Genomic DNA, 13,923 nt, shown 5'->3' with positions numbered 1-13,923 from the left:
TACTCTGTTGACGACTACTCTCTGTGTTCTGTTAGTGAGGAAATTATAGATCCATCGACCGACTTTTCCTGTTATTCCTTTAGCGCGCATTTTGTGCGCTATTACGCCATGGTCACACTTGTCGAAGGCTTTTGCAAAGTCTGTATATATTACATCTGCATTCTTTTTGTCTTCTAGTGCATTTAGGACCTTGTCGTAGTGATCCAGTAGCTGAGACAGACAGGAGCGACCTGTTCTAAACCCATGTTGCCCTGGGTTGTGTAACTGATGGGTTTCTAGATCGGTGGTGATCTTGCTTCTTAGGACCCTTTCAAAGATTTTTATGATATGGGATGTTAGTGCTATTGGTCTGTAGTTCTTTGCTGTTGCTTTACTGCCCCCTTTGTGGAGTGGGGCTATGTCTGTTGTTTTTAGTAACTGAGGGACGACCCCCGTGTCCATGCTCCCTCTCCATAGGATGGAAAAGGCTCGTGATAGGGGCTTCTTGCAGTTCTTGATGAACACAGAGTTCCATGAGTCTGGCCCTGGGGCAGAGTGCATGGGCATGTCATTTATCGCCTGTTCGAAGTCATTTGGCGTCAGGATAACATCGGATAGGCTTGTGTTAATCAAATTTTGTGGCTCTCTCATAAAAAATTCATTTTGATCTTCGACTCTCAGTCTGGTTAGCGGCTTGCTAAAAACTGAGTCATATTGGGACTTGAGTAGCTCACTCATTTCCTTGCTGTCATCTGTGTAGGACCCATCTTGTTTAAGTAGGGGCCCAATACTGGGCGTTGTTCTCGATTTTGATTTGGCATAGGAGAAGAAATACTTTGGGTTTCTTTCGATTTCATTTATAGCTTTTAGTTCTTCCCGCGATTCCTGACTCCTAAAGGATTCTTTTAGCTTAAGTTCGATGCTTGCTATTTCTCTGACCAGTGTCTCCCTGCGCATTTCAGATATATTGACCTCTTTTAGCCGCTCTGTTATTCTTTTCCGTCGCCTGTAAAGGGAGCGCCTGGACAAGCACATAAACTCAGTACCTGACCAGCCGGGCTGTGGTTCGTATGTCAGCTTGCATGCGGCCAGCAGTAACAGCCTGGTTGATCAGGCCCTGATCCACCACGAGGCCTGGTCACAGACCGAGCCTCGGAGGCAGCGACTCCCAAAACCCTCTCCAGGTATACTTCAGGTTTACTAATGTGAATGTAGACAACAACCTAAGATTTCAAGTTTATCGGAAACCTACCAATAAAAATGATCTCGCACACTTCTATTCCAGTCAAGATACCAAGACCAAAAGAGGCATCATCGGGTTTTTCTTAAGAGCATAATACCGAATTTGTAGTCCTGAGTTTCTTGACGAGTAATGTACATACATTCACCAAACATTCACTGAGTTACATTTTCCTTCTTTTTTCATCAAAGACTGCAAGAAAAGAGCTCTTCAGATCATTAATTCTCCACGCACCAACACCACTCCCAACAAAGTTATAATTCTTCCCAACAGCCAGGTTGCACTGAACGTCTCAAAAGTACTTTCACAAGCTAACACCAGAGTCGCCATCGCTTCTAGCACTTCAATAAAGGATCTAACTAGGACAAAATCCAAGCATCACGAACCAGTCAATGCAGGAGTTTACACTATACCCTGTGGAGGCTGTGACAAGATTTATGTGGGTGAAACAGCAAGAAACCTCGACACCCGCCTCAAAGAACACATTTACGCATGTAGGAACGATAACTTAACAACGCCTGTGTACAACACCGAAATTCCACCAATCATCTCATGAAATTCAGGGACGCCCAATTAGTGATCAAAACTAATTTCCGCAGACGCAAGTGCTTCGAATCAGCACTGATCGCTGTTTCGAATACTATTAAACAAAACAACGGCAGCTTCACCATCTCTGAAGTCTTAGCAAGAATCCTCCTGAAAACAGTAAACCCTGCCATCACGTAGTCTCTCCTGTTATACTACACAGGGCACATTTCCAGTCTATGTTTGTCCAACCTATTTTTATGTTACCCAAGTAATAGCTTTTATATCCTTTCACTCATGTACGAATTAATTGCTCAACCATATTGTCTTACTACTACTACTACCACCTGTGAACATCGATATGGTACCTCACTAGTATTGCACCTCACTCTGAGCCTTTATATGTACCCTCTGTGTCCATATACTGTTTGTATCGGCTTGACAAAGCTCCTGGAGAGTGAAACGTTGCCACAATAAAATGTCACATTAGTTGCACTTGTGTCCTTTTACTTTACATATTGTCGGTAATTCTACCAACATTATTACAACAAATATAATGAACACTACCTGTATGAACAATAGATTGTACCAATTATAATGAATGCTACCTATATGAACAATAGATTGTACCAAATATAATGAACACTCTTCCTATATGAACAATATTATTATTATTATTATTATTATAATCAAAAAAGAAGCGCTAAGCCATATATGAACAATAGATTGTACCAATTATACTGATGAACACTTTCTCTCCCTTCTACCTGCATGAACACTCCAGTACAAGGTGATGACTGTGATTAACTTTATCTTCATGCTGTCAGCATCAGCCTACTTGTTGGCCAACGGCCTCGAGGATTCCAACCTCTATCCCTACGTACAGGAGACCATGAAAGGTTTAATTAACCAGTACCAGTGGGACTTGACGGCTAAGAGGTCCGTCGACATTGTTCAGGAATACGTGAGTATTATTGGATGTATTTGTGTCGGAGGGTGATCCTACTAAGGTTGGATGTCTTTAGCTTGCATCACGTACCCACGGTGTGGGTGGTAGTCACACCAGGGGTATGATGTAACTATCACCCACACCATGGGTATGATGTAACTACCACCCACACCATGGGTATGATGTAACTACCACCCACACCATGGGTATGATGTAACCACCCACACCATGGGTATGGTGTAACTACCACCCACACCATGGGTATGGTGTAACTACCACCCACACCATGGGTATGGTGTAACTACCACCCACACCATGGGTATGGTGTAACTACCACCCACACTATGGATATGTGGTGCATAATAAAGATGTTAAACTGATCTCCACCTCTTCACTGTTAGATTGATACATTCAGTATGTTAGAGTATACTTTACTGGATATGCAATACCCAAGTCAGAACTTAGTTTGTATTTAATGGCTTTCACCATATTAAGCATTAAACAGTTTGTTTAAACTACGGTGTTTTATTCATGGTAAATTACTACAACTGGTAGAATCATACAATATAAGGTACACTTTGCAGTTTTTGAGAACTTTTTCCATCCGTGAGAATAAATGAAGTCCATGGTGGACAAAACTTCTCAATAACCCATAAATTATATTGATATACACAAGGCCATACTTTGCCCAGGGAATGGGAATCAATAAGTTTTGAAACAATGAAGATGAAGGTAGCTTCTACTCTTAGCATCAAGGTCCTTGGAGGGTGTAACAATGACAGCCACATTTGCTTCACAGATCGGATGCTGCGGCGGATATTCTGCTGACGATTACATTAACATACACATGCCCATCCCGGATACCTGTCGTGACCAGGTGAGTACTACTTAAAGAAAAGCGTACCACGGGCGGGGCTTGAACCCGCGATCAGAGAGTCAGACCAATGAGGAATGATTTCATGCGTCATGAGTACTACTGGTAATGCAGACACAAGTATCTAGGTGCAAATAAGTCACTTTGACTTCTTTTTGGGTTATGTTAGGTAATCTACACATATGCTGCTATGTATGATAACCTATGTAGCTGTATTTGTGTACCTGGGTAAACTTACATAAAGTTTGTCACAATAGGATTTTACCATTGCGACTGACAAGTGAAATATGCGTGCGGTATTTAGTACAGTTACTGATGAATAACAAAAAAAGGCACAATACTGTGACTGGAACGATACACAAATAACCCGCACATAGAAGAGAGGAGCTTACCATGACATTTCGGTTTGATTTGGACCATTTACAAAGTCACAAAGTGTAACTTTGTAAATGGTCCAAGTCAGAACGAAACGTCGTGGTAAGCTCCTCTCTTCTATGTGCGGGTTATTTGTATACAGTTACTGATGTATTGTTTACCAGGGGTTTATAAAAACCAGTGCTGGAATGGATTGACGAAGCAACTAGTGGCCGAAATATCTACTCGGTAAGTGTATTAATACTGTGTGCTGTGTGTGTATCTAGCATTGTAACTTGGTCATGATTGTGTCCACATCTACCTGGAGTTCATTATCTTTGTAACTTGTTCATCTATCATAACTTTGGAGTCCAGTCCCTGGACTCATTATGTACCTCTGCAGTCTTTTGACCACCACTCACAGGATGGGTATAGGGTGCATAATAAGATATTAAACTGTGTCTAGCTGAAATTCTCGACACTGCTGATCATGTGATGAATGGTTTTGAAAACCGACAAGTTGAAGAATTGAGACACTTATGCAACATATGGGAATCTTTATTGAAGAAACATTTCGCCACACAGTGGCTTCATCAGTGATGGACTGAATACATCGATTCCAGGTTGAGGGACTGATTACCACAAACTTCTACTCTCCTTACCCAATTTCTACTTTGTATTGGACTGATGAAGCCACTGTGTGGCGAAACGTTTCTCCAATAAAGATTCCCATATGTTGCATAAGTGTCTCAATTCTTCAACTGCTGATCATCATGTCTCACGGCAAGTGAGTTGTAAAATTCTAGACCAGAGCATAAGCCACTGGGCCAGCTGGCTAGATTATTTTCATGGAAGAGAGCTAAACCCATAGGGATTATACAGCGTCTGTGGGAGGGAGGGAGTGGAACACATTCAGGCTTAATTCAGGGAATTGAAGCACAGATCCAATTCCCTAGATCAAGAGCCCCTCACCAGCATTAAGGAACCTTCCTTGAGGGGCTGGCAGGAGAGTCATCTGTAAAAACTTACCTTTATTATCACAGTGGTGGCCCATGCTAACCTTCCTATAGTGTATATTATAATCATGGGGGAGCGCTAAACCCGTAGGAACCTATGGTGTATAAATATACCTAGTTGGATGTATCTTATTGTAGCCAGCTGGCCCAGTGGTTTACGCATTGGCCTGGAGTTTTACGACTCATTTGCCATTGATTCGAACTTCACCAGTACTGTGGTACGGGTGAAATTATTACAGTTTTGTGAGTTACAAATAGGTAGTTAGGGAATGTTTGTCAGGAAACAGGACAAATGTTTCCTGATGTGGGTCTTAGTCATGTGATGATCCACAGTTGGAGCTTTTGGTCATCTGGCCGAGGCCTTCCACTTGGTTACCACTCCACCCCTTTAAAAATTAAGATTATAATTAAATAGGTAGTGTGTCTGTCTGGCGCTCAGCAGGCAGGGGATCGAGCCTCCACCACATCTTGCACTGAATGACCCACGTGGGTTTAGCATTTAACATGAATTATAATATCTTCGCTTAAGTCTTGCTCAGTCAGATTACAATAATGATGGAGAAGTGCTCTACCCGTAAGGGTCATACAGCACCTAGGAACTGCAAGGTAATTAGGTTTGATCAAACCTCAAATATAATTTCCCAGATGAGGTACTGTAACAGTATTTATTTTCATTAAGCAGAAGCACTAAACCTGTATGGGTAATCCTGAGGATTGGAAAACACATTTGATCCAAGGAAGGGATGAATATGTCCATTTCTTGGATCAAAAGCCAGTGTCGCCTTCCTTGGTGAAAAAGGGGATACCAGAAATTATTTATTTTTGTAATTGCTCTATGAATACTGAGTTCAGAGCTTCACTCTAACTACAGTAATGCAATAATAGTAATGTGTTAAATGTTTAACTTGGTACTGGTGATGACAGGTGACTGGTAACCAGTACAAGTACTCGTGTGCTGAGGTCTTCTCCCAGTTCCTGGAGGTGCTGACAGGCTGGATCACTGGCATCTCTATCAGCATATGTTTCTTCCAGGTCAGTAGTGACATCTTACCCTCAGGTCAGTAGTGACATCTTACCCTCAGGTCAGTAGTGACATGTTACCCTCAGATCAGAAGTGACATGTTACCCTCAGGTCAGTAGTGACATGTTACCCTCAGGTCATCTTCCAGGTCAGTAGTGACATGTTACCCTCAGGTCAGAAGTGACATGACTAAAGAAATCGTAATGACACGGGGGTATGGTTCAGAAGTGACATGTTACCCTCAGGTCAGAAGTGACATGTTACCCTCAGGTCAGAAGTGACATGTTACCCTCAGGTCAGAAGTGACATGTTACCCTCAGGTCAGAAGTGACATGTTACCCTCAGGTCAGAAGTGACATGTTACCCTCAGGTCAGTAGTGACATTTTACCCTCAGGTCAGTGGTGATGTCTTACCCTCTGGTCAGTGGTGACATCTTTCATACCAGTGGAAGGCTCTTGATAGAGAATAGGAAACACCCTCCACTTAAATTAAACCTGATTGCCTCCCACTACCCAAACACTGCTCGGCACACACAACTGCGATAAACCACCTCATTTACTGGGAACGCTTGAAGTTCCTCAACCTGTACTTCCTAGAATGCAGGTGGGAGAGAGACATGATTATATACACTTGGAAAATCTAGAGGGACTAGAGCTAAATTTGCACATGAAAATCACTCCCTATTCAAACAAAAGACTCGGCAGGAGATGCAACATCTCCCCCAATGAAAAGCAGGGGTGCCACTAGCATAAGAGACAACACAGTAAGTGTCAGGGGCCCAAGACTGTTCAACTGCCTCCCAGCATACATAAGGGGGATTACCAATAGACCCCTGGCTATCTTCAAGAAGGGGCTGAACAGGCACCTAAAGTCAGTACCTGACCAGCCAGGCTGTGGTTCATATGTCAGTTTGTGTGTGGCCATCAGTAACAGCCTGGTTGATCAGGCCCCTGATCCACCATGAGGCCTGGTCACAGACTGGGCAGCAGGAGCATTGGCCCCCGAAACCCTCTCCAGGTATACTCCAGGTAGTATATATACAAAATAACATCAAGCATTTATTAATTTGATCCAGTTCCTTGGATCAAGAGCCCTTTGGGTTCAAGGCAACCACCTTGAAGGAACTGGCATCTTAAACTTCACAATTTTTTACCCCCATATTATCGTTATCCTCTGCTCATATTATGATTAATGACTCATACGTTGTGAAAATTGTATAATAATCCTCGACAAATATCACACTAATTGCTTTTCTAAAAGGCTGAAAGCTCACCTAAGGCATATTTTTTTTATCCCTCAAAATTGTTTCTGAAACCTACTAACATGTATATGAAAACAGGTAGTGTCTGTCTGGCACTTAGGAGACAGAGGATCGAGCCACCAGTACTTGTTGATGTAAATAACTCCCGTATGTTTATTTCACATAATAGTAATTACAGTGGACCCCCGCATAACGATCACCTCCGAATGCGACCAATTATGTAAGTGTATTTATGTAAGTGAGTTTGTACGTGTATGTTTGGGGGTTTGAAATGGACTAATCTACTTCACAATATTCCTTATGGGAACAAATTCGGTCAGTACTGGCACTTGAACATACTTCTGGAGTAAAAAAATATCGTTAACCGGGGGTCCACTGTATTCTAAAGCCCATAAAATTTATTTTTCCATTGAATGGATATTTAGTCCCCTCATTAAGAGCCATGAGAAGAATTCAGTGGTCAGCAGTGCTGAGCATATGCTCTTAAAATAGCACTACTGATCACAGACTAGTTAGAGAAACTTTGTTTGGTTTATTAACTTTGGTTCTAACCCAGGATAATCTAAAAGCCGATCAGTGTGTCTTATTTCCATCAAGGTCGTTTCTAGCTCCTCCTGTGGGATGCATCCCACAACATTTGACTAACTTCCAGGTACCTAATAACTTCTAGGTAACAGGGAGACAGTGTTAGACTTACCCATACATGCTACTTCATACAAAGGATTCAACCTCATGTCCTCTCAGGTGTGAGCCCAGCACCCTAACCATGCCCAATGTACTTCGCACCCAAATTAGTGTCACTTCTAAAGCAACACCTTTCTACCACATGCTGTTGGTGCTTAAAAAGAGCACTAAATCCAACTGGGTCAAATAGAGCTTTTCCTATCTCACAAAGTGAGAAATAGAAAAATTTATTTCTTTGAAAAACTGAAGAGGGGATTAAAAATAATGAGCAGGACTGGAAGAGCTCCAGCAGACATGAGCTATAAATTACTATTACTGTACCATGCACTAGCATCATTACTTAACTGCATCTATACCCCTGGATCACATCTATACTTCTGGGTCATATCTATACCCCTGGATCACATCTATACTTCTGGTCATATCTATACCCCTGGATCACATCTATACTTCTGGGTCATATCTATACCCCTGGATCACATCTATACTTCTGGGTCATATCTATACCCCTGGATCACATCTATACTTCTGGTCATATCTATACCCCTGGATCACATCTATACTTCTGGGTCATATCTATACCCCTGGATCACATCTATACTTCTGGGTCATATCTATACCCCTGGATCACATCTATACTTCTGGGTCATATCTATACCCCTGGATCACATATATACTTCTGGGTCATATCTATACCCCTGGATCACATCTATACTTCTGGGTCATATCTATACCCCTGGATCACATCTATACTTCTGGGTCATATCTATACCCCTGGATCACATCTATACTTCTGGGTCATATCTATACCCCTGGATCACATCTATACTTCTGGGTCATATCTATACCCCTGGATCACATCTATACTTCTGGGTCATATCTATACCCCTGGATCACATCTATACTTCTGGTCATATCTATACCCCTGGATCACATCTATACTTCTGGGTATATCTATACTTCTGGGTCATATCTATATCCCTGGATCACATCTATATTTCTGGGTCATATCTATACCCCTGGATCACATCTATACTTCTGGTCATATCTATACCCCTGGATCACATCTATACTTCTGGTTCATATCTATACCCCTGGATCACATCTATACTTCTGGGTATATCTATACTTCTGGTCATATCTATACCCCTGGATCACATCTATATTTCTGGGTCATATCTATACCCCTGGATCACATCTATACTTCTGGTCATATCTATACCCCTGGATCACATCTATACTTCTGGTCATATCTATACCCCTGGATCATATCTATACTTCTTGGTCATATCTATATCCCTGGATCACATCTATACTTTGGGTCATATCTATACACCTAGATCACATCTATACTTCTGGGTCATATCTATATCCCTGGATCACATCTATACTTCTGGTTAAAAAAAAAAATCTTTAGGCCCTATTATTTCTTAGTTTTTTGTAAAGCTCTAAATGAAGAAAGGTCAGACAGGACCTGGTAGAATGGAAGACAATCAAGTTTGATCCAAGGAATGGGTATTGAAGTTTGATTCCTTAGATAGGTTAGGATACTCCTAGGTAAGACCCATTAGGGTGAGAGGGGAGAGTGGGACTGTGGAAGAGAAGTGAGGGAGAGGAATGATTTGAGGAGTGAGGGAAAGAGCCAGGGCCAGACCCAGCTGCATGGCATTTGTTGGCCAGAGCTGAAAGTAAAGTGTTGCTTCTTGTGCTGACTGTATGCTTGCTACTGCAGAGCGTGGTCCAGATTCAGGTGGTAAAGGCTCAGCAGTAAAGAGTGCTAGTGCATCATACACAAGCTTTGTTTCTCAAATGTTGTTGTAGGTAGATGGGGAAGGGCATGGTATTGATGGCAAGAAAAAAAGGGTATCTTTTAAGGTCCACCCCTGCAGAGGGCAGGGCAGAAGATTTACTTAGAAACTAGGTATAGAGAGGAGCAGCAGCAGGATTATAAAGACTGAAAAAGGTTTTGAGGGGCGTGTGGCAGTCGTATGATTTCGTCTAGGTATGTTGTCCATGAGTCTTAGTTTTCAGTCAGTGTATTAGCCTGTCACTAAGCTCTTTCCAGAAGGCATTCAGTGCCTGGGTGCCAGTCCTGGTCTGGAGAAACTCGCTTGTAGTGAAGTCACTTCCTACCACAACCAGCACCCGGTGTCACTGTAATTTCAGGACATTAGTCTTAGCAACTAGTGAAAGAACATCTGATGAGTGGCCATAAGGGCCTTGTATAGGTGTCTGTGGATGTGAACCTTTGAGCCCAGTCACCCAAGAGCTTCACTAGCCAAAGCTCTCTTGGCATTAATGTGAGTATGTAGTCTGAGATTGGGGGTAGAGGTCAACTCCAAGGACAGTAGCACAGTGGACCCCCGGTTAACGATATTTTTTCACTCCAGAAGTATGTTCAGGTGCCAGTACTGACCGAATTTGTTCCCATAAGGAATATTGTGAAGTAGATTAGTCCATTTCAGACCCCCAAACATACACGTACAAACGCACTTACATAATTGGTCGCATTCGGAGGTGATCGTTATGCGGGGGTCCACTGTATTTAGTGTTTGTCATATAGGTGTTCTTGTAGTGTAGTTCTGAGTTCAACAGGTAGTGGGGGATGTCCTTTTGAGAAAGTCATTTTTTGTTTATTGATGTTTGTCTTTACGCCACGGGATTTCCCAAATACTAATTCTGTACACCTCGCGTTGTGTTCTGAATGATTAGTGGTTTCGTGTACGGTAAGTTGCATAATGTCATCTGCATATGCTAGTGGAAGGCCTTAGATAAAGATCTTGTTGTTTAGACCTTACTGTTAATTTACATTTTTTTTTTTCTTGCCTTTCACAAGAATTATCAAATTTATACAAACGCATTTCAATTATTTCACAATGTACTATTTTCTTTTCAGTGTTTCTCCATGGTTGTGTCTATCTGCCTGTGGCGAGCAATAAAGGAATACGACTCAAAATAAGCAACCAAATTTTCAAGGATAGACGTTAGCACTAACATTTACTGGAATGTCCAAGAACAGCTCAGTCACTGGAAGAAGAAGCCTTCACCAACACTAAGGTGCCCTCCTTGAAGGGTGAGAAGTGAAACAAAATTAACGAAATTACTTCAAAATTTTTCAACGATACATGTTAAACTATGTATATGTTCTTTAAGTAGCAAGGTAAGAGAACACTGACAAACTATAATAGGGACTTCAATAGAGTATGGAGCTTTATAAATAACAATGTTTAGTTCGTTCTCGGTTTCCACAGTGAATTAGTGTCTTGACGTTTACTGACACTGGGTTGCTAAAGTCTGAAACCTCATTTTTTTGGTACAGGTTTCCCCTTCACTTTATGCCAGTTATGGCTCACTGTATGGCATAGCTAACAAGTGGTAAAAGGACACGTACAGCAAAAAAAAAAGACTTATTTATTATGACATTTCACCTACTTGAGGTTCATAAAAGTTCATTTAAATCAATAAGAATAAGTAATTTTACCCTGAATTAATGCTTTTTATACCAAAAATGTTAAATCTGAAAAAAGTAAAAATTTTCTAAAAAAAATAAAGATCTTTCGCTGCGTGTCTTTTTATTAGATTTACTTAATACAAATTCACTTACATAATGTCCCAGTTCTATTAGTAATTCTATGTTTATGATAGTATATGATGAATGTAGTATGTCTGTACTGTTCTTAAAATGCATCAAAGTCTTGTGCAGAATTAAGTGCTGAGAGCCTAGTGACACTGAGTACCAGTGCCATGGTCCTGGTACATGTCGAGTAAAAGGACACAAGTGCAACTAATGACATTTTATTGTGGCAAAGTTTCGCTCTCCAGGAGCTTTATCAAGCCGTTACGGCTTGATAAAGCTCCTGGAGAGCAAAACATTGCCACAATAAAATGTCACATTAGTTGCACTTGTGTCCTTTTACGTAACATAGTCAGTATTTCTACCAACATTAATACAATCTGGTACATATCTATTGAGTAAACAAAGGAAACTTGTATATTTTCTATCACCATATGCATCAAACATCCTTCCCTTAATAATTGTGTGTTATACAGTATTTTTCCTTCATATCAATAGAGGAAAAAAGGACAAAATAAATTGTGGCCAGATAAATGTTTGAAGCAGTGGACAAAGCCTGTTGTATAGAGATTGTTGTCTGTTAGAAGTGTGTGTCTGGCAGGCTTTCCATACAACAAAGGGGATATAAATAAGGTTTTGAGGATATCCCTCTAAGAGAGAACCAGCAATAATGGATTTAAATTAGATAAGTGTAGATTTCGAAAGGATATAGGAAAGTACTGGTTTAGTAACAGGGTAGCTGATGTGTGGAACGGTCTGCCTAGTAGGGTTATCGAAGCTAAAACCTTGGGTAGTGTCAAATTTAGGTTGGATAAATACACGAGTGACAGAGGTTGGACTTGAGTGGGACTTGCACCTGAGTAAATAGAATTGTCAATTTATTGCTTGGGTAGCATTTATTCTGTTAGTGGGTTGGATTTATAAAGGATCTGCCTAGTGGGGGCCAACAGGCCTACTGCAGTGTTCTTCCCTTCTTATGTCCACTGCACTGGATATTTCACTATAACATATTTTAGTTTAAATGGACACCCTGTTTTCCCTATTAATTCATTATACCAAAGTGTCACTGTATTCTACAGCCACAGGGCTTGTATAGCATATGGGAATGGAAGCCAGTTAGGTTTGATTCACAGGGAGGGTAACTTTAATGGTTTTATCAAGAGTTCTTCAACATCAAGGTATTATTCTGAAAGCTCTTTGTACCAAGGTTTCACTAGCGAGAAGGTGCAAGGGTACTTTGTTGCTGCTTAAGATCTCTTGATCCAAGATATTGGAGCTCCCCTTTCTCATATCACACTAGTTTTCCTCAATATTAATGGAGTACAGCCTCTTCTCACTTAGCGACGTGCTCATTTACCAACGCCTCGGACTTACGATGGGCTCTCTGACCAGTATTTATATCTAAATACGGTGGAACCCCGAGTTTTGGCTGTAATCTGTTCCAGAAGCTAGGCCTAAACTCGAAACGGCTAAAAGTTGAAGCAATATTTCCCATAAGAAATAATGTAAATACAATTAATCCGTTCCAGACCCACAAAAATATTCACAAAAAATACATTTTTTAAAGAATAACTATAGTTTAACATATAGTACTTAAACAGTACAGTACTTAAAACATACATATAGTACTTAAATGAATAATACAAAACATAAACATTTAAAATCACATTTATGTACCTTTATTGAAGAGTCTTGCTGGCATCTGGAAGATAGGGAGGAGAGAGGGAGGATTTATTGTTTGGAAAGGGAATCCCCCTTCCATAAAGACTTTAGGTAACAAGTCCTTATCTGAGGTTACATCCCTTTGTCTTTTAATGCCACTAGGACCAGCTTGAGTCACTGAACCCCTGTCACACAAAGTAACTTTCAAGAGTGCTCTGTTTCTGGCATCTCTAAGATTTGCCTAAAATGGGACACTGTTGTGTCACTGAACATGTTGCAGAGATGGCTTGTTTCAGCTTTCTCAGGGTAGTATTTTTCCACAAAACTTTGCAACTTATTCCACATTCCATACATGTCCTTAATCACTGAAGAAGGCATCTGCTTCACTCCTTCTTCTACCTCCTCTGAAGCAAGTTCCTCAGCTGTGGTCTGATGCTGTTCCAGTTGAAGCTCTTGCTTCAACTGCTGTAACTAGGAAGTTTCTTGGGCCCCATGGTGGCTTATTTCACAGTCACAATTAATAAACAAGCACTAAACCCAATGAATTTATTGTGAAATGTTTGGATGAGCATGCAGGGTAATGTCCACTCAAGGATAAACAAACCTAGACTGGTTCACGACACCTTCGCAGGGAGGCCGCGCAGGCATGAGAAGACGGACAGGTCTGGTATGCTGGCCGAAACACAGGGCAACGGCTTAAACTCGGGACAAAATTTAGCCCAAAATAGTGGTCGAAACTCGAAGCGGCCAATTCTCAGGGCGGCTAAAACTCTGTGTTCCACT

General features: G+C 41.2%; 1 protein-coding gene across 7 annotated transcripts in view; it reads left to right on the top strand.

Moving 5' to 3' along the window:
* LOC128699865 (tetraspanin-2A) overlaps window positions 1-12,012 on the top strand; it is an 83,906-nt gene extending 71,894 nt beyond the window's left edge. For all 7 annotated transcript variants that reach the window (XM_070102334.1, XM_070102332.1, XM_070102330.1 and 4 more), the window contains exons 4-7: window positions 2,529-2,708; window positions 3,493-3,570; window positions 5,862-5,969; window positions 10,801-12,012. In XM_070102334.1, the coding sequence (XP_069958435.1) occupies window positions 2,529-2,708; window positions 3,493-3,570; window positions 5,862-5,969; window positions 10,801-10,863 (429 nt within the window). In that variant the 3' untranslated portion in view covers window positions 10,864-12,012. The remainder of the gene's footprint in view (window positions 1-2,528; window positions 2,709-3,492; window positions 3,571-5,861; window positions 5,970-10,800) is intronic.
* The last annotated feature ends 1,911 nt before the right edge of the window (window positions 12,013-13,923 follow it).

This window comes from Cherax quadricarinatus, chromosome 81 (genome assembly GCF_038502225.1).
Source record: "Cherax quadricarinatus isolate ZL_2023a chromosome 81, ASM3850222v1, whole genome shotgun sequence".
NCBI lineage: Eukaryota > Metazoa > Arthropoda > Malacostraca > Decapoda > Parastacidae > Cherax > Cherax quadricarinatus.
Note: the sequence above shows the minus strand (reverse complement) of the source record. Positions and strands in the feature narration are given on the sequence as shown.